This window comes from Beta vulgaris, chromosome 2 (genome assembly GCF_026745355.1).
Source record: "Beta vulgaris subsp. vulgaris cultivar EL10 chromosome 2, EL10.2, whole genome shotgun sequence".
In the NCBI taxonomy this organism is placed as follows: Eukaryota; Viridiplantae; Streptophyta; class Magnoliopsida; order Caryophyllales; family Amaranthaceae; genus Beta; species Beta vulgaris.
Window position 1 is genome coordinate 36,521,583 of NC_079203.1, and position 26,581 is coordinate 36,548,163.

Sequence of the window (26,581 nt, forward strand, 5' to 3'; positions counted from 1 at the left end):
GGATCATCCACAAGTAGATATTCACTTTTTAAACTTTCATGTAAATGATGTCTTAGGAGGACTAAGGCTTTTGCCTTTTCTTGTACAGTCGCAATTTTAACTGATGCGGCTGTTGTAGTTGCATCCCCTTGTTGGGTTGTCACATCTTTAATTGTATGTTCCAGTCCTTGGGCCTTTAAATTCATTTGGGCGTCCACCGTCCATTCTAAAAACTTTTGCCCAGATAGATCTAGTATGTTAAATTGTCTTTTCACTAGATCTCCCATTCTTTTGACTACAAATAGGTAAATATTTGAAATTAGTAATGATGATAAATCACATATATATTTATTCCCCCTGATTTATATCATTATTATTATAGATATAAAAAAAAACTAAAAATAGCGTACAACAATAATGAAGCAAGAAAAAAAGACAAAAAATACCAAAAATAGAAACAAAATACAACAAGTGAATAAAAAAAACTTCCTAAAATGCACTTAAAGACAAAAAAAATTGATATTCATGTGCATTTTTCGCCATTCTTCCGGGGGAAATTTTTTTTTTTGTCTCCTATTTATGTATTAGGAGATATATCATTAATGCCATGAGGAGGAAAAAGAAACCGGCTATAAGAAATAAGTAGAGTTTTATTTTCCTAAAATCCTCTTCAAAAGAGGAAGATGAGGGTGGAGGACGGTTGTCGTCGGCGTTAAACATGGTGGCCGGAAGGTTGAGGAAGAAGGAAAAAAATTTGTGGGTTTAGAGAAAGAAAAAATCGGAAGAAGATAAGGGATATGTGGTGAAAATGGGGATGGTAATCCGCTTTTATAGAGGGTTATCCCTAACTGTGCAGTTCATATACAGTTAAAAAATATACAACGCAATAAAATTCTAATATTGACAAATATTATTAGAGCATGCTAGAAATTGGTAATATAATATATGTAACTATAAATGCAAAAAAAGTAGAAGATTAGAGACAATAATATATAATAATGTTCTGAATGCTTGTTCCCTGCATACATACGACATTATTGCACATATAAGACATAATAATGCTATCACTTCACTAGGCCGTCCATATAGGTGGCAATAAAAAAAATTAACCTGTCCATATAGGCGGTTTAAGAGCAGATAAAATAAAATAACGTAAATAAAATGTCCTTGCCCTCCATGAAGGTGGCGTTAAAATTATTTGTTTTCTGCGTTAGTAGTATGGTGACGTTTACTACTAGTTTCTTCCTGTTCATCTCTATCTCTTTTATTACTGGGCGGAGGTTGATTTTCAGCTGGTTGTATAGGAGGGTTATTATTGGTGTTGGGAACAGGGGTTTGTGGGTTTTCTCTGGTATGAGTATTTGTACCGTTGTTACGGTTACTGGGTCGGGGCTGTATTACAGTTCCCCTCGCTGGGTTGGTAGTGAATGGCACATTGTTTCGCTCTATCCAAAAATAAATACCCGAGACAGAGACATTGTGTAAAACAATGTTAATCCCGTTACTTTGTTGGTCCATGTTCGGGTAGTAAAAGGTTGGGCTTGGAAAAAAAAATTTAAACTTAAAAACAAAATGGATGTAAAAATTTTAAAGATACCTTAAAAAAAATTTCCGGTAGAACACTCGTGCTGATAACGTGTTGTGAGAAATAGAGAGAGAAGTTATGCAAGTAGAGAGAGTTTTGTATATTGAAGTATTTTGATCTGATGCCCATATGTAAATCTTACGCTTACATATTTATAGTGGTAAATTATACCACTGTTTACATATAGTAGAGTAGTAGGGCGGTAGAAAATTGTTGCATTGCATTGAATGTTGATGGGCATTGTCAAAGTTGGTATGCTCCAAAGTCCAACCTGACAGTCACAACTGTTGCAACAGATGCATCTTTGATTCTTCAAACCCTTTTGTAGTCTTTCTCACTCAAAGCCTACTAAGTCTTGACTTCTCACTCTTGCAGTACAAAAACAAGAGCAGCAGTAAGCACACACAGGTACACAAGACTTTTTGTTATTCCTCACCGACACATAAAAAATCCCACAACAACAGTCAACAAAGGAAAATTTCAAAGTCTAAGTTACGTCTTGCACCAAGAGTTAGAAGTTTAGAACCATATAAACTGCCCCAAACATAACACAAAGAATAATGGGCCACTCCACATCAGAAGAAACCCATAGCCCAACAAATAAGACTCCTTTATACTCTACCTTTTTTTACAATTAAGATATTAAATAAAAATAAACACTAAAACTTTCTAAAGTTTGACCTTCAAAACAAATGCTATAATGAGTAAAATTGGACTATGAGCCTATTCTCCCCAGCTTATTTTCAGTTCAGTTCAGTTCAATTCAGTTCAGTTCAGTTCAATTCAGTTCAGTTCAGTTCAGATCAGTTCAGTTCAATTCAATTCAGTTCAGTTCAATTCAGTTCAGTTCAGACCAGTTCAGTTCAGTTCAGCTCTTGACAATACTTTTACTCTCACATATCACTATTCATTTCTGTTCAATTTAGTTCAGTTCAGTTCAGTTCAATTCAGTTCAGTTCAGTTCAGATCAGATCAGTTCAGTTCAATTCAATTCAGTTCAGCTCAGTTCAGTTCAGTTCAGTTCAGCTGTTTTATGCCGAAGAGAACAGGCCCTATGTATAATATTATTATCAAATCTCTATTATATAAGGGAAGGGGGAGCTATGGTGTCCTCTTTTGAACTGACTATTTTACCCCCCTTTCCTTTCTAAATTACAAAAGGAATTTCAAAATTAAAATCAAGACTCAAAAAAAACTACCGAAAATTAATTTACAACATCCTCAAAATCACTCACAAATCACTTAAAAGAAGAAACTTTACAAATCACTCATACAATTAAGAAAATCATGTTGCAAATCATTCAAATAATCAAAAAACTTTATTAAAACTTAAAATTAACATACAAAGTAAAACTAATAATCTAGAACATCAATACATAAAAAACATTTACTACAAAAATTTACTTACAAATCACTGTTCTCAAGAACCATTCACAATTACTCACAAAAGTTACCTATAAACACAAATTTGAGAAAAACATAAGATTTTGACGGTGATATCACACATTCATCCATCGGCATAATTTGCGAACTTCCAAATTATTTCACATTAGTTGAAATAAACAATAGGAAATTAGTTGACTGTTATGTAGTTAAAAAAATGGAGATGACAACAATGAGTTCAAAAGGGCTTTTATACAATCAGACTTAAATTTAATTCATTTTCATATAAAACAAATTTAGTTTTTTCTAAAAAAATGCCAATATTTAAATTTTTGCCCAAAACTTTTGCAAAAAATCCATGTTCAGAAATAAATTTTGAAAAACAAAACAATATCAAACTTTTTGCAAACAATTTTTTGCAAAAATCCATTTTCAGAAAAAAAAAACTAAATTAATTTGCAAAAAGTAACGATTTTTGTTTTTCTAAAAAAAATTCCAATATCAAATTGTGTATGAAAAAATCAAAATTTCATTTCAAATATAATTGAAGCTAAAAGTGTTAAAATTTAGAAAAGGACCAAATTTGAAATGATGGAAATTTTTAAATATCAATGTGTGCAAACAAAATTTAGAAGTTAGACAAGGAAAAAAAACTGAGGTGTATTTGTAGTAAAATATAATTTAGAAGTTAGAGAGGAAAAAAAATTATTTACTTTTCATAGTGTTTCCTATATATAATGAAACTCTTACATATATTTGGACCTATCTCTTTCTATTATATTATAGCGATTAATTATCAAGGTAAAAAGGTTTATGTAAAATATCATTCAAGAATTAAAGTACAACATATCTCTATTATATAAGGGAAGGGGAGCTATGGTGTCCCCGAATGAAGAGACTATTTTATCCTTTTCCTTTCTAAATTACAAATCCACTTACAAACCAAAGGGAGATTCAAATAAAAATACTGGAAATAAAATTATAACAATCACTCACAAGTCAACTAAAATCATAGAATTGTATAATTTACATTATCAAATCACTCAAATGATGAAACTTTACAAAAACCAAAAGATTAACTTACAAACTACAACCAATACACTACAACGTCAATACATACTCACAAAAATTTGACTTGAAATCCAAGTGTCCACTTTCTTCACAATATATGAAGTAGTGTACTTAATTCAAAAATCAACTAAAAAATTATAATATTAGAAATCAGAGATAAATTCAATAAAATTTCTATTTTGTTCATAGAATTTTGACCTTGAAAAGTAAAAAAAAAAAAAAGACTGGTGAGAGACTTAAGTGACAGAGACTAAACCAATTAAATTTTGTAAATAAAAACAATTATACTTTGTATGTCTAATGTTCAAATTTTGACTTTTACATACGTCGAAAAAAATCGAGTTTCTGTTTTGAAAAAAATCCAAGCACGCATCGCGTGCAAAAAATGCTAGTAATTAAATATGTGGAGTATTATGGTCCAAAATACCATGAAGATGCAGAATTGCAAGTCTTAATAAGAAAAGATATACTAATCGAAAAACCCTAGCGGCCTTCTCTCTCCTCTTCCTCCTTAATAACCCCAATCTTGTTCTTCGGGATTGCCACCATCCTTATGATGGTAGTGATTCCTTAATTTTTCTTTTTTCTTCTAGTTTTTATTACTTTTGTTATTGATAATCTCTCATTGTCTCTCTTTTTGAGAGTTTTCTATCTAATTTTTGGGTTCTTTTTCTCATTTCATGGGAATTTGTTTTTATTTTCTTCCTACATGACGGTTTAAAAGATGATATTTAAAATTGTTCTTATTGGTAGAAGTTCAAGACTATCAACATAAAGGTATTGAAAACTTAAATGCAGTCAACATATATGGTTAGATCAAGAATATTCTTCCCCATCAAGAGCTGCTTGATTAAGCTCATACAAGGAGGCTGCGTTGTATTGCCTGATGTGGTTCATTGCAGTTTCTTCGAAGACAAATTTGATTTCATCTTGGATTATCTGACTACATCTCATTTTTCTGTAATACTTAGTGTAAATGTTATTTGGCATTCAACTAATGAAATTTATCCTTCAAAAAAAGAAAAAGATAAAATAGTTTGCTGAAATCCAACACACCATTTCGCCTAGCCATGTAAGTGCAATACTCTATAATGTTGGTAAATTCCAAGCCCCGTATCTTATACCTTAATTCTTATTTGAAACCTATAATATATGCTTCAATTTGAAAGATACAACAATTTAGTTTCAATTGGTCTTAGTTTTGGTTGAAGATCATGTTTTAGCAAAAATTATGATCAAAGTGCAAGTTAATCGTATATAAGCTCGGATATTTCAAATACGAATGGTTGTTTCAAAACTAAAAATTATTAATTAATTCAAAACTATACCGCACTCATGTTTCAGCTCTTTTTGCAAACATTTTAAGTTACACAAATCAATCTTTTAAGTTACAATATGGTGTTACATGATTCCATGTTCTTACCCTTGCTTACATACCCTTCAAAAAAATAATTACCATTAGATGAACATTCAAACTTTATAAGATAAGATATTGGATCACCGTCACCATAATTTGGCAATTTGCTTCCTCTTACATCAACCACCATGTGCATGCTCTACTTGTTCAGTCAAATACCCCCAAAAATCAAAATATTGCAGCACCTAAGAAAGTTGCATTGCATTGCATTATTGCGCAACACATTTATCAATCAATAAGTTTGGGTCTATCATATAAATATAAAATCGATAATCATATGAAACAAACGTATATAAATGCAATATTTTTACATATACTAAAACTACATTTACTTGAGTAACACCCAAGAATTACCGACTCACTCAGCAACCACTTTCCCCGTCTCTTTCTCTGTCTGTCTCCTTATATATACTACATCTATAGCGCTATAGTACTATACTACTATTCATCATTCTGATGTCACACATTTTTTTTGGTATATATACATTAATACATATCAACTAATAAAATCATTCAAAACCCATTTTATTTTTGGGATTTATAAATATTGGGTTGCATTTATTTTTACCTAGATTTTTTCTGATTGGTTGGTTGCTGGGAGTTAGTGTTTCACATTTTCTCCACTTCCTCAGCCACCAGTTGACAAAACTCATTGAAATCCCAGAAAAAAATAAATTATATTGGGATCCTACTTACTGTATATTGGTCGTTTTTCTTCTTTCCAAACTGTTCATTGGATACTTTTTCACCAAATTTCATTTTTTATTTTTGTAAAGCTCAAATCTTTACTCAAAAGTTCTTGCAACCCAGAAATTGCATTTCCGAGATAATTTCTGGGTCTTGATTATTTTTCATTTTAACATATCATGAAAATTTATAATACCATTTTTAAATGTTTTTTCTTGCTGTTTTTGAGCTGTTTTTCTGCTGCAATTGCCAATCAAAATAATGATAGGATAACATGGTTACCAGGTCAACCAGAAAATACAAATTTTGCACAATATTCTGGTTATGTAACAGTGGATAAATCAGCTGGTAGAACATTGTTTTACTGGTTGACTGAATCACCATCAAATCCAGAAACTAAACCACTAGTATTATGGCTCAATGGAGGTCCTGGCTGTTCTTCTATTGCTTATGGTGCTGCGGAAGAAATTGGTCCTTTTCATATTCAAAGTGATGGCAAGACCCTTTTCTTGAATCCATATTCTTGGAACAATGGTATGTTTTTTTTGCTTTTTTTTTTTAATATATGGAGTGAAGTTTAGCACTTTTACTTTAATAATGATGTTATATCCCATGTTTAATTAGTGATTAATATTATTTAGTTGAGTCTAATCTGCTTTTTATATATTGGGCAGAGGCAAATCTGCTTTTCCTTGAGTCTCCAGCTGGAGTTGGGTTTTCATACTCAAACAGATCATCTGATTTGTATACTGTTGGTGACAGCAGAACAGGTAATTATTAGCTCATCTTTTTTTTTTGTTAATAGTAGTAGTAGTTTGCTAAGTAAAGTTCAGATTTTAAGGTGGGGTTCAAATCTTGCAACTTTTTCTAATTATAGAATGTAGTCTTGACTATAGAGTAGTAGGTTCTGAATTATATGAGGATTATCCTGTTGTATCTTTAATTTAGGAATCTATAACTTGTATAGCTCCTGATCTTTTTGTCTGATAATAATTTGCAGCTAAAGATTCCTATAAGTTTCTTGTTAGATGGTTCAATAGGTTCCCACAGTACAAGTACAGAGAATTCTACATTGCTGGGGAAAGTTATGCAGGTACTAATCTTCATTATGTAGTATGTTGGTCGGACTTGGGTACCCATGTCGGATACGAGTACATACTAAGTGTCCAACTTGTCTATTATACGAAAATTTTATGTACTTCTTGGCTCAAAATGAAGGGATTTTGGGAATCCAACATGGGTACTTGAGGTAAAATGAAGAGCCCGAGTAACATAAATTATGTTCCATAATTATGTTAATTAATCAATCTGATAAAAGCTTTTGCTCATCTTCAACTTTTTTCTAGGCCATTATGTTCCTCAGTTGTCCCAGCTTATCTACAGAAGAAACAAAGGAATTGCAGAACCATTCATAAATTTCAAGGGATTTATGGTACATACACCTTTTTTTTTGGCTTTCTGTTTCTGGTAAATGTCTGAAACCAGAAATTGTAATGTAATTATATTTGTTTCAGGTGGGAAATGCTGTTACAGATGATTATTATGACTACATTGGTACATTTGAGTACTGGTGGACACATGGTCTGATATCAGATTCGACCTACAAAACCCTTAGAACTGCATGTTTGAGTGGATCATCTCAACATCCATCAATTATATGCAATACAGCTCTAGAAGCTGCTGATTCTGAGTTCGGAAACATCGATCCATACAGTATCTATACTCGTCCTTGCAAGTCTACAGCATCGATGAAGCGCAGCCTTAACGGACGCTATGTAAGTCACATACTTATGCATTTTCAACTGAAAGCAAATGTTCTTATGAGTATATATGTTGCAATTAAATGGGTTTTGTGTCCCCATTATTATCATAAAATCTTGGGAAGTTAGTTAAAGGAGTTCAACTAGGACTGAGGGTAGACTGTTCGTTAGCAAACCATAGAGGAGACATCTAGGTAATTCCACTTATATGGGACACATATCATCTCCTCACTCTTGTTTATTTAACAAATACTAGTTTGCTGTTTAGCCATACTCGTCTAGTTTTTCTTATTAAACCAAAGTGAACAAAATTATGGCAAACCATAAAACTTCTATAGTTTTACTGTTAGAAGGTCCTAATATCTAACGATTAAGAGTTAGGTGACTAACACCGTGTCAAAAGGTTGCAATGCCCTTGCTTTTCTCCCCTAAAGAATACAATGCCCTTACTTTTCCCCCCTCTCTCAACCTTATATAGTAGACAAATAGGTAAATGTATTATGTATACCCTGTTAGGGATGTAGTACCTCCGTTTCCTCAAGATCTTCCTTGTTACTGTTCCTACAGATATCAAGGAGAGGATTCATTTGTGTGGGGGTGTGGGGTGGGTAAAGTAGGAGATCGAAAGGGGTTAAGATAAATAAACAAATAAAAAAGGATTAAAGTAGGAGAGAGAAATGGAGTAAAATTGAATTAATAATGTAATGATGGACTATATCATAAGTGTTAATATTCGAATTGTATGAAAATGGGCCTGGGTAACCCAATAAGGAGGAGGAGAGTTTAGCCCACTTACAAGTTAGGAGGTTTCATCCTAAAACCAATTGGTGATAGGAGGAGTGACTCCTCATCTTATAAAGTGGTTTATTCTCTCCTCTTTCTCCAATGTGGGACACTCACAAGTGGGCATTTAATGGGTTTCAACAATAAGGACATGAAAGGGTAAAAAGGGGATTTTTTTTCCAAATAAGGAATAAAGTAAAAGAGGAAAGATCTTTTGGAAACGCACTTAAACGTAAAGAGGGAAGATCTTTAGGAAACGGAGATAGTAACTTGTTAGATGTTCATATCATTTTGCACAAAGCAAAAAATCTATACTTCCTCCTTTTCGTTTTAAATGCAACAAAAAGGTATTATTTGTGAGATAAAATATTTTTTTTTGCATTTAAAACGAAACGAAGGGAGTATATGATATGAGCCATTTGTCATAGTCAACGTTGTGTTTAAAGCATATTGCTAGATTAAATGACCTTACATATTAAGTTCTTTAGTAAAATTCTATTACTGCATATGGATCTTGTAATACTTCATATCACCAAAAATGTATAACTAGTATATTACATTTACATGATTATTTGTATTGAATGTTGCTTTCTTTCAACAGCCTTGGATGAGCAGAGCATATGATCCATGCACTGAGAGGTACTCAACCGAGTACTTCAATCGTCCTGATGTTCAACTCGCTCTGCATGCTAATTCGACCAAAATCTCTTATCCATGGAGCACTTGCAGGTTAGAGCTAATTTCTTCTATTTTTTCTCAACAGTTTCATACTAGCTTTTATGCAGGATTCATGATCAAACTTCATGTTTTTCAGTGACATAGTTGGAAATTACTGGTCTGAATCTCCACTTACAATGCTTCCCATATATCAAGAACTCATTGCTGCTGGTTTGAGGATATGGGTATATAGGTATACTATTCTTCTGTCTCATATTCTAAGCCTAACACAAAATTGTCTATGTTAAATCATTTTTTTTGTTTGGGTATTAAGATACATGTTGTATTAACATTTAACTGAGAGTCTCAGACATATGAGTAGAGTGAGTGACCGCTCAGACCCCAATTTTAAGGGCTCCACTTATATTTTATTTTCTTACTTTTTAAGTTCTTTGAGTTTAGATGGAAAATACATTTGTTAATCAAAAATTTTGCCGCTAATCTATATATATATTTCATATTTTGTAGCTTATTCTAGTTTTATCCTTGGTGTATCTTTAATATATATTCTTTCTTTTAAATCTAAGCTGTCTCCTTGTTGAAAATGAAAATAACATTGAAGTATTTAAGAATGCTAATTTATCTTTCAACTATTTTTGACAAAAAAAATTAAACTAATTATTAGAGATCCGTTTTATATTTCTATAGGATCATGTTTAATACATGGCACATGTCCCTAAATTGTAAGACGTCTCTGGGTATTAAGAATTAGTTTTTTTTTTTCTTTATTACCAAAATTGAAATTAGTTTTAATCAGTAAAATCAGTTTCAATCAACAACATTATAGTCCATAGTAGTAATTTAGTGTATGATGTTATCATCAAATTTCAGGACATGAATGAACTTGTAAAAATTTATGTTTTCTAATTATTCGTTTTTTGTCGATTTTGGGTTCTTTATATGTGCAGCGGAGACACTGATGCTGTAGTACCTATTACTGCAACTCGATATTCAATTGATGCATTGAAACTCCCTACTGTGACCAATTGGTACCCTTGGTATGATAATGGAAGGGTGAGTACCAACAAATCACTTTTTTTTCTGCTATGTTATGTCAGGGTGATTCACAATCATTTACGAAACACGCGGTTATTAAATTAATAACCAAAAATGGAATATTTAATACTCCCTCCGTCCCAAAATATAGTTCTCATTTCCATTTTGGGGGTCCCAAAATATACTCCCTCCGTCCCATAATATAGTGCTTGATTCCATTTTTTCACGGGGATTAAGGTAAATAGAATCTAAGAGGAAAGTAAAAACTTTTTATTATTAAAATAAATATTGTGTGGAAAAAGGTGATCTTAGAGAGAGAATGAAGAATAATTGGTGAAAGAGCATTAAATGCAACCCTTGGGTTGAATAAACAAAGCAAAAAAACTATTTTCAAGAAGCAAACAAATAATGATGGCACGATTTTTCTAGGCAAATCACAAAAAATTATGGAATTAAATATAGAACCAAGCACTATATTTTGGGACACCCAAAATGGAAATGAAGCACTATATTATGGGACGGAGGGAGTAGTTTTCATTTCCTTATTTAGTTCCACATTTTTTCGTAATTTGTCTAGAAAAACCGTGTCCCATCATTTATTTACTTCTTGAATTTTGTTTTTTCCTTTGTTCATTCAACCAAAATGTTACAATTAATACTCTTTTACCAATTATTCTCCACTCTCTCTCCTAAAATCATCTTTTCCCATACAATATTTATTTAAATAAACAAAAAATCTTTACTATCCTTCTTATATTCTACTTGCATAAATTACCGTGAAAAAAGGGAAATGGAAACTATATTTTGGGACGGAGGGAGTACTACTAAAACAATAATCGAACATTACATATTTAGTACTGAATTTTCTCACGTAAATCATTTGTGAAATATTCAATTTGGGGAGTTGAAATTTTCTTTAGAACTATTTATCTCCGAAAATCTATTTTTACTAAGACGTAGAATTGATTTTGAAGTTTTTAAATTTTCAATGTTCAGATTTGATCCATAAAACAACAAATATACTTCGAGCTAAGGTCAAGACAAACATTGCTATAATTTTACAATAAATAAGACAAGTTTTAGTATGGATATTTTTTTTTAAGGCCGGTTTTGTTCAATTTATTTTAATTTATATAAGATCTTATCACTATTCAAAAAAAAAATATATATATAAGATCTTATCAGATAAGATAAGAGGTTATGTTAACTTATTTTCACTCATATTAGAAAAAAAAAAGATAAAATTTGATAAGATAAGACAAAATAAGTTGAACAGAACAAAATCTTAATCCAAAAATAAAAATATGAAAGATGAAAATATAAGTAATGGTTGAAATTTGAATTGTGATGCATGGTAGTATGGTACTATGGTAGTGATGGTACACTGGTTATATTGACTCTTTTGTGTTGTGGAATTTTGATAGGTTGGTGGATGGAGTCAAGTATACGAAGGTTTAACATTTGTGACAATTAAAGGAGCAGGACATGAAGTACCACTTCATCGCCCAAGACAAGCTTTTATTCTTTTCAACCATTTTTTGAAGAACAAGTCTATGCCAAGTCAAAGCATCTAAATTTCTTAATTTATAAACATAAACCACTATAGAATTGCTCATTTATTGGGGCACTGAAAAAGATCAGCAATAAAAACAAGTTAATTTTTTGTTCTCTTGCAGCGTCCCCCTTATTCTTGCTTTATAACAGGACAAGTTTAGGTCATAGTTTTACTGATTATTTCTCTGAAGGAAATGTATCATAGTCTTCTATTTTTCTTTTTCTCTTGTATTAGTGACTGCTCTTTGTATGAAAATCTCATTCATATATATATATTTGCAATTTTTTTTTATCTAAACCTTTTTCCTTTATGATAATGGATGTCAATGCAAAGTGTTCCATATAAGCCATAAAAGAATTTATCTGAAGTGAAAATTTAGAAATTATTGTAGTTTTGAGGTTTTATTATTTGAGGTGGAAAGGGGTATGGTTGCTGGTTTTTTCCGTTATGTTAGGTGCCTAACATTATACGATGTGTTCCGACGCCTTTGTTATACTCTCGGGTATATCGGGATTATACTCAATGGATTTGGAAGGCTTTATGAACAAATAGGCAAATAGATAGCCTTTTGGTGTTCTATGTACATGATATGTCCGGTTAGATGATTAAGTTTGTATGTATCTAAATTTATTATAAATTATTGTAGTTGAAACTTCGAGCTTTATAGTCCTTGTTATTACCCATGAACTTATTCTCTAAGAAATTAACTTATATGAACTGAGTGTTCCTGAAATCAGTGAGTAAGATTAATTAAGAGAATAAAGTTATGCTATCTTATTATCAACGTAACTTCTGATATTTTAATCAAAACAAAGTTTGGAACTTATACGATACAACGGTGCGTTTATACTTCCTCCATTTCAAAATAAGTGAAATACTTTTCCCTTTTGTATGAGAGCTTTTTGAGAGCAACATTTTACATATTTCAATGGAGAAAGTAACATCTAAGTAATTGTGCTGAAAAAAATAACAGTGTACACACTACAATAAGAGATAATTATAATGGTCACATTCATTGGGGAATATTTGCTATTAAAGTGTTTGTGCCAAAAATTGCCTAAGTAGCTGTCTTCGGTTGAGACGTTGATAACTAGACTAGAATAGAAAAGTGAATAGTGGGAATAAACAGGGAAAAGACACAACAGATGGTGATGCGGAAAATCTATGAAAAGGGGTAAAAGACCATATATTGCTATTAGTCCACCAATCCACTATAATATGGACAGAAGACCATTAATTACTATTGGATAATATTATATGTAAAGGGATAATATTATAATGTAAAGGGTAGAATGGTACTTTCATAGTCATAGGTCTATAATGTAAACACTATATATATTGAATGCCAGGTTAACCTACAACAGGTTAACACAATTATTCCCACACTTGTACATGGTATCAAGAGCCTAGGTTTTTCTAAAAGAAAACACAAAAAAAAAAAATCCTCAACTCCACGTTTTTTTTCACCGGATTTTCTTTTAGTTTCTTCTTCCATGGACCTGTCGGTTAGTTCTTCCGCCAATACTGCCGTCCTCTCTGGTCCACCGCCGACCTCCTCTTTTCCGACGCACACAGTCGCTGTTTCTCAGCCACCGTCGACATCTTATGGTCTGCCCTATCTTGCGTCGACCTCCTATGCTTCCCAACCAACATATAATCAGGCCACCCCTTTCACTCTCCCGCATTTATCAGCCCCAAATCTGACAAATCTGGTAACTATTACTTTATCTTCTCCTGAGGATTATTTGTTATGGAAAACGCAAATCACTTGCCTTCTCTTGTCTCATCAATTACTTGGTATCGTTGATGGTACTGCTGTTATTCCCCATCCTACTGTTATTGATGATTCTGGTAATACTGTTCCAAACGTTCACTTTTATGAATATTTGCGTGTGGATCAGTAAGTAAAATCCTGGATTTTTGCCACTTTATCTAGGGATGTGTTTGTGTATGTCCATGATTTGTATACCTCTATTGAAATTTGGACTAGATTACAGATTAGGTTTATGCATGCTAGTATGGCTCGATCAATGGAGTTACGCTTAACTCGTATTAAAAAGACTGCTTCCCAGACCATGGATGGTTATTTACACGAGATTAAGGTGATTGCTGATTCCCTAGCTGCCATTCAGTGTCCTGTGTCGAACCAGGACTTAGTTCAGTACACCTTGTTTGGTCTGGATTGTGATTCTGATTATGCGCACATAGTTACCACTCTGCTGCATTATCCATTCCCCATTAATTTTGATGATTTACGACCTAAGTTGCTTCTTCATGAGCAACGTTTATTACACTCTAAGGATGCATCTGATCCCTCATCCCATCATGCCTTACTTGTTGTGAAATCTACTGGTTCTGGATCAAGTTCCTCCTCCTAACCTAGTTCTGGAGGGAGAAATAGGGGAAGGAATAACAGAAACAAAGGTGGTTATAATAATCGTGGGGGAAATAATAATCAGAATGGTCGTGGAAATAATGGTGGGAATGGAGGAAACAATAATAATCGTGGCTCTGGAGGAAACAACAACAACAATGGTAATCGGGGACGATCAAATGGTATGAGTAAATTTTCTGACTTGTCATCCTATAGTATGCCTTGCCTAGATTATATTACTAATAATTTGTTGTCTGCAGGGAGTAATTCGTCAAATAGTAACAATGTCACCTCTACCCCTACTTCCGATACATGTGGTTTGTGTTGGTTTCCATGTCACCAAGCTGCTTATTGTCCCCAGCGTTTCAATTCCAGCTTTGTTCCCTCCTCCTCAGAAAGTGTCACTCGAGCCTTAGCTGCACTGTCTGTTGGTGGTGAAGCTAATGACTCAGTCTGGTACCCGGATTCGGGAGCTGCATCTCACATGACTCCTCAGGATGGTACGTTCTCTATTAAAACTCCTTATATTGGGTCTAGTTCTGTTATAGTTGGTAATGGTACCTTACTCCCCATTAAAAGCACTGGAAATTTAACTTTAAAAACTGCAAGTCGTCCCCTCCGTTTATCATCTGTCTGTCATGCCCTAATTTAAAACATAATTTATTATCAGTTAACAAGTTGTGTCATGAAAATGATTGTGTTGTGAGTTTTGATAAAAATTCTGTTTATGTTAAGGACCAGATAACGGGGGAAGTTCTGCTTCAGGGAACCAGTAACAAGGTGTCTACCCTCTTCAGCCCAGCATTGTCCCTCCTGAGCCTTCAGTTCCTGCTTTCCTAGCCATTAAGGAGTCGGGTGACGTCTGGCATGCTCGTCTGGGTCATACATCTTCTAGCATTTTAGGAAAATTATGTTCAAATAAATACATCACATGTACCTCTAAGTTTCATGATGATTGTGTAGGCTTTAAGCTAGGGAAAATACATCGTTTACCTTTTGATTCTGTTGAACATATTTCTACATATACATTATATAAAACTCATAGTGATCTTTGGCAATCTCCTGTTTTGTCAAATCAATTATTTCGCTATTATGTTGTGTTTGTTGATGATTTTTCGCGCTATTCCAGGATTTATCCTTTACGTCGAAAATCGGAAGCTTATTCTAAATTCTTTATGTTTCAAAAGATGGTTGAAAATCTTTTTAATTGCAAAATTAAAATATTTCAAAGTGATGGAGGAAGAGAATTTGATAATTCTCCTCTTCTTCAACATTTTTCTGACAATGGTATTATTTTTCAAAAATCTTGTCCCCACACTCCAGCTCAAAACGGTGTTGCAGAACGCAAACATCGTCATATCATTGAAATGGCTCGTACTATGATTATTCATTCTGACTTTCCAGCGAAATTTTGGGTTGATGCCTCATATACTGCCACTTACACTATCAATAGATTACCCAGCTTGGTTTTAGGGGGTGTTTCACCTTTTGAAAAATTATTTCATCGTCCTCCTTCCTATCAATTTTTGAAAACATTTGGATGTGAATGCTTTCCTTTGTTCCTGGACTCTAAAAATCACAAACTGCAACCTAAATCTAAGACTTGTGTTTTTATTGGATATGCATTAGAATATAAAGGGTATCGATGTTTTGATCCTACTACCAAGAAAGTCTACACTAGTCGTCCTGTTCTCTTTCATGAACATAAATTTCCATATCGTGTTTTGGTTGGTCCTGCGTCTCATGAGCCTTACACGTCTCCTAGTGTCTTGTCTGCTGACTGGCCTGTTACTAATGTCGCCCCTGACCGTCCCTTGATTCCCGTGTCTCGACCTGTGCTGTCCGCACCTCCCGCCCGCAGCTCTGCTGCCACGATGTCTTACTCGCCTGCTGCACCTCCGGCTCGCAGCCCTGCTGCTGTTGTCTCCCCGCCCCCTGAGTCGGCTCGCGTCGAGGACCCAGCAGTCGCTGGCTCTCCTCTTCTTCCTCTTGGCCTTAACGCCTCGGCTGCTGGGAGCCCAGCGTTCCCTGCCTCGCCCTCTGTTGAGCCTAGGCTCGCTGGGCTATTCCCCCCATCCCCCGCATCTGTCGCTCCTTGTTCCCCTACGTCTGCTGGCTCAAGTCCGAGTGTAGTCGTGGCTGGTATGCCCTCCCCTCCCCATGTTTGTTCCACTTTGCCCACTTCCTCTTCTGTTCTGGGTAGTGTCAGTAATCGTCATCCCATGGTCACTCGCCTTAAAGATGGTGTGTCTAAGCCTCGTGTCTTAATGAATTTAAACACTGAAATTGTAGAGTCTGAACCTACTAATTTTAAACAAGCTTCTAAAGACTCACGTTGGCGTCAAGCTATGTTAGATGAATATAATGCATTGATTAAAAATGACACATGGGAGTTGGTACCTCGCAACTATGATAAGAATTTACTTGGTTGTAAGTGGGTTTACAGGATTAAATATCATTCTGATGGTTCTGTGGAGCGGTTCAAGGCCAGACTTGTTGTTTTTGGCAATCATCAGCAGGCAGGTATTGATTACTTTGAAACCTTTAGTCCTGTTGTTAAACCTACTACTGTTCGCTTGGTTCTTACTATTGTTGTTTCTCTTAAATGGTCTATTCGTCAATTAGATGTCAAAAATGCTTTTCTTCATGGTTTTCTCAATGAAGATTATAGGTGCAACCTCCGGGTTTTATTCATCCATCTAAACCTACTCATATTTGTCGTCTTCGTAAGTCCATTTATGGTTTGAAACAAGCTCCTAGAGCTTGGTTCTCCAGGTTTAGCAACTTTCTTTTATCTATTGGTTTTAAGTGCAGCAGTTGTGACTCTCAAATTACGTGGTCATCTCATTATTCTGCTATTATATGTAGATGACATTGTCCTTACTGGTAGTGGTCCTCCTCTTGTTGCCAAATTCATATCTGTCCTATTTCTTCTCAATTTACTATGAAGGATTTAGGGGATCTTCATTACTTCTTAGGTGTGCAGGTTGTGCGTACTCCCTCTGGTTTATTTTTGTCTCAACATAAATATGTTTCTGATTTACTTCGTAAATTCCATCTTCATACTGTTAAACCAGTTACCACTCCTGTTATCTCTAGAGTAACATTGTCTCTGCTTGATGGAGAACTTCTTGCTGATCCAACAGATTATCGTAGTATGGTTGGTGCATTGCAGTACTTAACTATGACTCGTCCTGATATTGCTTATGCTGTTAATATGGTGTCCCAGTTTATGCATGCTACTCGTACTACTCACCTTCATGCTGTGAAAAGAATTTTCAGATATCTGCAGGGCACTCTGGATTATGGACTTTATTTATATAGCAGCAGTTCTCCTACTGTTGTTATTGCCTACTCTGATGCACATTGGGCAGTTTCTTGGGAAGAATTTAGTTTCCTGGCGTTCGAAAAAGCAACCTACTGTCTCCAAGTCCTCCACTGAAGCTGAATACAGGGTCATTGCCTACACTGCTGCAGAAACCATTTGGCTCAAGCAACTTCTTGCTGACATTGGCCATTTTCTCCATCTCCCTGTGATTGTCTATTGCGACAATGTCTCTGCTACTTATCTCACTGCTAATCCAGTTCATCATGATCGTAGCAAACATATCGATGTTGACTATCACTTTGTTCGAGAAATGGTTGCCAAGGGAGGTCTTATTGTTCGACATGTTCCTACTCAGTCTCAGGTTGCATACATTTTTACTAAAGGCCTATCTACTGACTTATTTACTAAGCATCGTACCAATCTATCCGTTGTTTCACCTCGTAAAGATTGAGGGGTGTATTGGATAATATTATATGTAAAGGATAATATTATAATGTAAAAGGTAGAATGGTACTTTCATAGTCATAGGTCTATAATCTAAACACTATATATATTGAATGCTAGGTTAACCTACAACAGGTTAACACAATTATTCCCACACTTGTACAATTACAAGTACAATGTATATTTGATCATTAATAAGACAATAGCACAATAATTTAATGAATATAAATGCTAACGAGGGATGAGTGTATGATGATTGCTGAGGTAGACACGTGATGACGCCGTAGTATAAGATTTACATGAATGATGCAGGTAGTATGGCAGTAGGATTTGATGGTATATAATACTTAATTACTTCTTCCGTTTTTTTTACATGTCACACTTTTCAAATTACGAACTCCTGAGTAATTTTTGGAGAGGAGAGAGATAAAGAAAAAAAAAAAGGTCCATGTGAACATGTGATAGGAGAGAGATAGTGAGAAGTTATTACTCAAAATAAAAGTGTAACATCTAATTTGAAACTTTAATTTCTAAAATACAAAGTGTAACATGTAAAAAAAAAACGGAGAAATTATATAGTTTGGTTTCCCTAACAGTGGAGTGTTTAGATGAATTTCCTAAGGGTGCGTTCTTTTCAACTTATTGACCCTGAACTTATTGGACCTTATCTGAATTTAACTTATTGAACCTGAACTGAACTTATTAAACTTGATTGGACCTGATTCAACTTATTGGACCTGATTGAACCTGATTGGAACTTATTAGATCTTATTGGAACTTATTGACCTTATTGAAACTTATTAGACCTTATTGGCCATGATTGAAACTTGTTAAACCTTATATATTATTGGACCTGATTGAAATTTATTAGACCTTATTGGACCTGATTGAAACTTATTTGACCTGATTGAAACTTATTTGACCTTATTAGACAAAAAAAAAATTGACCATTAATAACATAAATATTACCCCTAACATAAATACTACCCCTCAAAATTTATTATGAAGTACTCCCTTTGTTTTTTTTATCATTCTCACTTTCTCTATGTGCGTCTCCCAATGCGCTTCTTTGAACTTAAATATCTTTCATTATATATTAGTAAAATTATAACGATTGAATATTAATAATGTACTAATTGAGACGAATCAAACAAGACCCCACACGACTATATTTTTTCTTATAGATTGAAAATAATTGAGAAAATTCTCTCTAAGTATCAATAGTGCCAAGATTCTAAGTGAGAAAGATAAAAAAAAAAAAACAGAGGGAATAATAATTATTAAAATTCGTCCTTTAAAAAAAAATTATTAATTATCTCTTATGATAATTAATTCAACAAAAAAAATTATTATTTATATATTTGCCTATACATAACTTTGACCACTAATATATCTAATACTCTTCTTGTTTTGATTTTATAAAGCACTAGTGGAAAACCAAAAGGTTATTAACATTTATTGCTAACAAGTTAAAATTGGCACATATGAAAAATTCTCACCCCACTTTCATTTATGTGAAGGTAGTAGAATGCATTAACTCCTTATCTCTCACTCTACTTTTATATCTTTCATTGTTATTAGTAACGAAAATATGTTCTCTCTAGTTATTCAAAGACGAATTGTAATTATTATGATTATTATTGTTAACCTTAATTATTTGACCATGATTATAATATTATTTAATAATAACATAATCACCTAATAGTAATATGAATAATCAGATAATAGACGATAATACAAGTATAATACTATACATTGTAGTACTTTAATAAAAACTTCTAATAATAACATAATCAGCTAATAGTAATATGAATAACAAATTAATAGACAATAATACAAATATTTAATAAAATAATAGACACTAATACAAGTATAATCCTATATAATCATTGTGGTACTTTAATTAAAATTCTAATAATAACATAACGGACAATAATGTTTATTGAACATTGACTATTTGGACCTTATTAGACCTTGTTGGAACTTATTGGACCTTATTAGACCTGATTGGAACTTATTGCACCTGATTGGAACTTATTGGACCTTATTAGACCTGTTTGGAACTTATTGCCCTTATTGGACCTTATTGTATAATAGACAATAATACAAGTACAATACTATACATTGTGGTACTTTAATAAAAAATTCTAATAATAACATAATCAGCTAATAGTAATATGAATAATAAAATAATAGACAATAATACAAATATTTAATAAAATAATAGACACTAATACAAGTATAATACTATATAATCATTGTGGTACTTTAATTAAAATTCTATTAATAACATAATGGATAATAATGTTTATTGAACATTGATTATTTGGACCTTATTAGACATTGTTGGAAATTATTGGACCTTATTAGACCTGATTGGAACTTATTGCACCTGATTGGAACTTATTGCACCTGATTGTAGCTTATTGGACCTTATTAGACCTGATTGGAACTTATTGCCCTTATTGGACCTTATTGCAACTTATATGAACTTATTAGACCTGAAACTTAATTTTTTAAGTTGAGTAGAACACACCCTAAATGATAAAGTAGTAGAGGGTATTTGGTTGTGGAATTGTGGTTGTGTTTAGCAAATCCTAGCTAGAAGGAACAAGATGAGAAAAATATAGAGTAGTCTTCTTTGGGCTCTTAGTGGAATATCTAGGTGAAGATTAATAATGGAAGAAATGAGTATAGGAATTTAGAAGTATGATGGCTACATTTGATGCCTCTCATAATTTAGGTTAATGAAATATAGTAATAGAGGATGAAAATATTAATCGAGTATTTTGTGGTAATATTACGGAGTTGGTTGTTTGGTTTATATAAGAGAGAAAATAATACATATGGAATTAAAGTGTTTTTCTAGGAATAAAATGAAGAAATAGCGATTGATTGAACGCCCAACTTTAGAAAAAAAGTTGTTTCCCCTTTTTATAGCAAGAGTAGGTAGTTGTTATCTTTATGATAGTGGTATATAGCGTGCTCCTTGTTTTTCTCTAAGAGCATGTACAATGGTACATGACTCTCCAACTAGCTCTCCACACTCTCTCATCTATTCTCTCTCTTCAAGCTACTCTCAAGAACTATGTCTAAAAACACCCAACAACAATAAAACTCTTTAAAAAGCTCTCCATTCAACTTTTCGTTGTTTTGTAGTTCTCATATCAATAAATGAACCTCATTTTATATTATGATTAAAGTTATATAAATAAAATTATTCATGTAAATTAAATATAATTACAAAAAAATTATCTTTTTCATAATTTAATTATGTAATGTGGATTATTTTTTTAAAAAAAATTAATTGTTAGGAAATAGGGTGTTGTAGTTTGATTAATGCGGAACAGAAAATCAATAAAATAATAAAGGTGAGAAAGAATAAAGATGAACAAACAAAGAACACAAAGATTTACGTGGTTCAGTCAAATTTGACCTACGTCCACAGGTGGGGGATTAGAGCTTCTTCACTATGATGGAGAAAACCAGAGAAAATAATACAAGGAGTCCTAAATTCTAGAGGCTAAAAGTATTTCATAAGTTGTGTTTAATAATGAACACCAGGAAGCCCTTTTATAATCATAAGGAACCCCGTACAAACCCTAAAAGATAACTCAAAATCGAAAAAATACCAAAAAACGCATGTAGCGTACAAACCAGCGCACCGCCCGACCGGGTCGAGCGAAATCCGTCCGATCGGGCCCGAGACGAAACAGTTTCGTCACTTCTTCGTAAAACAGTCATAACTTTCTCGTTTGTCAACGAAATTGAGCATATGACCTATCGTTGGAAAGATCTTTGAACAAGCTATCACCTGCAATTTGAATAACATCAAAAACATTTATATATTGAGAGATATGTGCATTCAAAGTTAGCCTTATGCCATTCACAAGATTTCAAGTCATAAATAATAATCCACCTTGACTTGAAACCGATCAAACAAGATAACTCCACATTAAAAAAATTCCATAAACCTATCCATGATAGGCAATCTAGTAAACGGACATCTTCTATAATTGTGTACCGATGCATCTTTGAACACAAAATCCGTATACAAAACCATCAAATGGCCTAGATCAAGAGTATAAAGTTACCAACGCCAAGCATGCTTCAAATTGACCAAACTCTCTTCAAACACTTCTTCGTCTCAACAACAAACTCAAAGGTAATTCTAGAAACTGAGTCATTGGTAGAATACATGCTTATTGTTGCGGTCATTAAGTGGCCTATTGCGGCGGTTTTGGCCGCGCAATAATCAAGCGGGCAATGATAGGTAATAAATATATTGCTGCAGTTTTAAACCGCAGCCATATTTGAACATATTGCTGCAGTTTTTGGGAAAAACCGCAACAATATTAGTATTTTATATCAGAATAGTACAACATATTGCTGCAGTTTCTAGGGAAAACCGCAACAATATGTTGTATTTAATAATAAAAAATACGCATATTGTTGCGGTTTCTACCTAAACCGCAGCAATAGACGCTAGGCAGGTAAAAAAAAATATATTTTTTAAATTTCTCGAGGCAAAAATATTTTGTGATTACAGTACCATTTTAATATGTTACAGATCTACAACAATCCATTGTTACAAACACCCAATACAAAAGAGAAACTACAAAATTAAGAAACTATAACGAAAAGACGAAGAAACCTTAAAATATGAAAATCGAAAAAAAAAATCTGAAAAAACTACATCACTATACTGTAATGAAACTGTAACTATAACATTAAGAAACTGTAACTAAAAAACTACAAAAAAAAAAAAAAAACAGAGAAACCTATTACAAATAAAAATTTGAAAATTGAAAAAATGAAAAATAAAAAAACATCACCAAACTACTGTCAAGGCTCATCTTCAAAACATGAGGAACACACGACAAAGCAAGTCGAGTGAACGACGAAGGAGGTCGAGCGAACGACGAAGGAGGTCGAGCGAACGACGAAGGAGGTCGAGCGAACGACGAAGGAGGTCGAGCGACGAAGGGCTGACGAAGGAGCGACGAAGGGCCGACGAACGAGCGAGAAGTCGAGCGACGAATGATGGCCGGCGAACGAGGAGTCTGTGCTGGCGAAGGATGGCCGGCGAAGGAGGAAAGAAGGGAGTAGGAAGAGGAAGAGGAGAGAGAAAGGAAGAGGAGGAAAAACGACTGTTCATGTGTGTTTAAAAGACTAAGGGGAAACCCTACTTTGGGTCGCGCGTTTTATATGAAGAAGAAAAAGTCTATTGCTGCGGGTGTTTAAGGAACCGCATCAATAGGCTTGTGAAATTAATGTCGATATTAAAATATTATTTTTAATAATATTTTAATATATTGCTGTGATTTTTGCTAGAAACCGCAGCAATATGTCTGGTCAAAAAGTCAAATTTTTTTCAAAAATTTTCTGTTGAAAGCATATTGCTGCGGTTTTTGGCCAAAACCGCAGCAATATGGTTATTTTATATTTTTCCTTTTCTTTTTACGTGATATATGGCTGCGTAGGGTAAAACCTTAACAATATTACTGCAGCAATAAGCAATTATTCTACTAGTGAATGATAACAATAATTTTTAAATTGCAATAGTACTTAATAAACACAAAAGTACCAAATTTGAGATAAGAAATAACATAACTAGAACAAAATCTAATGCATAACCAAGATTGCAAATTTATTATCAACTCAAAAAACAATCTATATATCATAGACATAATAAAATCAACACGGTTTCTCGTTTTACCAAGAGATCTCAAAAGGGCACCAATCATGAAGAGATCGTAGAAACCGCAGCCCCAAATCTTGTAACACTAAAGTGCAAGATCACCATCAAAAATAGCGTCGGCAATATTTGAAGATTGACCCTCATTAGATCTTTCTCCATTTTTCTTCTTTAATTTCTAACACTCAGATTTAATAAGACCCTTCACATGACAATAGTTACAGATTTTGCCAGAATTCTTTCTACCATGAGCAACCAAAGCATTTGTGTGAGTAGAATTATTAGATTTATTAACCAATTTATTGTCAATTAAATCTCTCTGAGTTAAGGTCTCCTTAACATCGTGCAAACTCAAATCATCTTTACCATATACTTGAAAATGCTCAAACGAAGGTGGTAAAGAACACAACAACCTAATAGCCATATCCTCATCACCGATCTCAACATCGATATTTTGCAAATCCATAATTATAGAGAAGAATTCATCTAAATGAGACTCAAACGATTTACCTTCTTTTAGACGAAGATCATGAAGTCTAGATTTTAGTAGTAGACGGTTGGTCACAGACTTTGTCATATAAAGTGACTCCAACTTCAACCACAAACCCGCATCAGTCATCTCTTTGGCAACCTCTCTCAAAACTTCACTAGATAGACTTAAATGAATCGCTGAGAGTGCCTTCAAATCCATATATTCCCATTGATCACCCAGTCATAACGAAGGCTTTTTGGATGCACTTACCAGAGCCTTGTAACAACCACTTTGAACCAGGATGGCTTTCATCTTTAATTGCCATAGGCCAAAATTTAGTTGCCTATCGAATTTCTCAATATCGTATTTCGTTGAAATAATAAAAAAAAAATCAAACTTATTATATAAACACCTAAGATCTTAAACAACCAAGCTCTTGATACCAATTTGTTAGGAAATAGGATGTTGTAGTTTGATTAATGTGGAACATAAAATCAATGAAATGATGAAGGTGAGAAAACTATAAAGATGAACAAACAAAGAACACAAGGATTTACGTGGTTCAGTGAAATTTGACCAACATCCACAGGTAGGGGATTAGAGCTTCTTCACTATGATGGAGAAAACCAGAGAGAATAATACAAGGAGTCCTAAATTCTAGAGGCTAAAAATGTTTCATAAGTTGTGTTAAATAATGAACATCAGGAAGCCCTTTTATAATCATAAGGAACCCCGTACAAACCAAATCGAAAAAATACTGAAAACGCGTGTAGCATACAAACCGGCGCACCGCCCGAACGGGTCGGGCGAAATCCGTCCGATCGGGCCCGAGACGAAACAGTTTCGTCAGTTCTTCGTAAAAAAGTCATAACTTTGTCGTTTCTCAACGGAATTGGGCATATGACCTATCGTTGGAAATCTCTTTGAACAAGCTATCACCTCCAATTTGAATCACATCAAAACCATTTATAGATTAAGAGATATGTGCATTAAAAGTCAGCATTATGCGATTCACAAGATTTCAAGTCTTAAATAACATTAATTTTGAATGCTAATATTTAATTTCATAAATTAAATAAAGATAGTAGATTTTGTGTATGAAATATATCGAATATTAAGCTCATTTTATAAATAGAGAAAAATTATAGTTGTTGGAATAGTAATTATTACCATGTTTTTTTTTATAAAAATGATCATTAAATGGTTGTAAGAAGAAAAGAAAACTTAAGTAATTGCAATAGCATGTGGGCTCAAACGTTGGAGAGCTATCTCTCTCCTTCAACCCCAAAGGTATCTCCCCCAAGAGCCACTTTGCAAAATGTCTCCATGGAAAGACATCCAAGACACTACCAAGAGCCCCATTATTGGGTAAGAGGTAGCTCTCCATTTTCTCTCTCCTTGGAGAACTAGTTGGAAAGTCCTATTGTACATACTCTAACTGCTCCCTTGATATTCTCAACGTTTTTGACCTTGCTTATTAAGTATTTTTATTTAACATGTGGTCATTGACTTTGCTAAATAAGTAGGGATGATGATTCCCTAATACAAGAAACTATCTTGCCTTGACCATATAATCTTTGATCAGGTAAAATATTCCATAACATAAAGTAATTATTACCTTCTTAAAAAGAGTTGTTAATATATCTCTATTATATAAGGGAAGGGAGGAGCAATGGTGTCCTTTTTTAAAATGCCTATTTCCCCCCCCCTTCCCTTACTAAATTACAAATGTAATGTCAAAATCAAAATCGGCACTCAAAGAAACTAACGAAAATTAATTTACAACACTCACTCATAAATCACTTTAAATTTTTTTTTACAAATCACTCATACAATTGAGAAAATCACGTTATAAAAATCGCGCAAATCACTCAAATAATCAGGAAACTTTATTAAAACTTATAATTTAACATATAAACTAAAACTACTAACCTATAACGTCAATACATACAAAAAGATTTACAAAAATTTGCTTACAAATCACTATTCTCAAGAACCATTCACAATTACATACTCACAAAAGTTACCTATAACACAAATCTGAGAAAAACATAAGATTTTGACGGTGATTTCACACATTCATCCATCGGCAATTTGCGAACTTCCAAAAAGGTACATAATTCTTTTAACCTTCAAAATTATTTCACATTTGTGAAATAAACAATAGCAACTTAGTCGACTGTTATGTAATTAAAAAAATGGAGATGATAGCAATGAGTTCAAAAGGGCTTTTATACAATCAGACTTAAATTAAACTCATTTTCATATAAAATAAATTTATTTTTTTCTTAAAAAATGCCTATATTAAAATTTTTGCCCAATACTTTTGCAA

At 33.4% G+C, this 26,581-nt stretch overlaps 1 protein-coding gene across 1 annotated transcript; it reads left to right on the plus strand.

The window, feature by feature from the left end:
* The first annotated feature begins 5,879 nt into the window (after window positions 1–5,879).
* Window positions 5,880–12,224, plus strand: LOC104886819 (serine carboxypeptidase-like 27). The gene is made up of 9 exons (XM_010671342.4): window positions 5,880–6,656; window positions 6,797–6,892; window positions 7,123–7,215; window positions 7,469–7,554; window positions 7,637–7,897; window positions 9,267–9,394; window positions 9,480–9,575; window positions 10,291–10,396; window positions 11,803–12,224. Exons 1-9 carry the CDS (start codon window positions 6,302–6,304, stop codon window positions 11,950–11,952), a joined length of 1,371 nt encoding a protein of 456 aa, XP_010669644.1. The 5' UTR covers window positions 5,880–6,301; the 3' UTR covers window positions 11,953–12,224.
* Window positions 12,225–26,581: the final 14,357 nt, after the last annotated feature.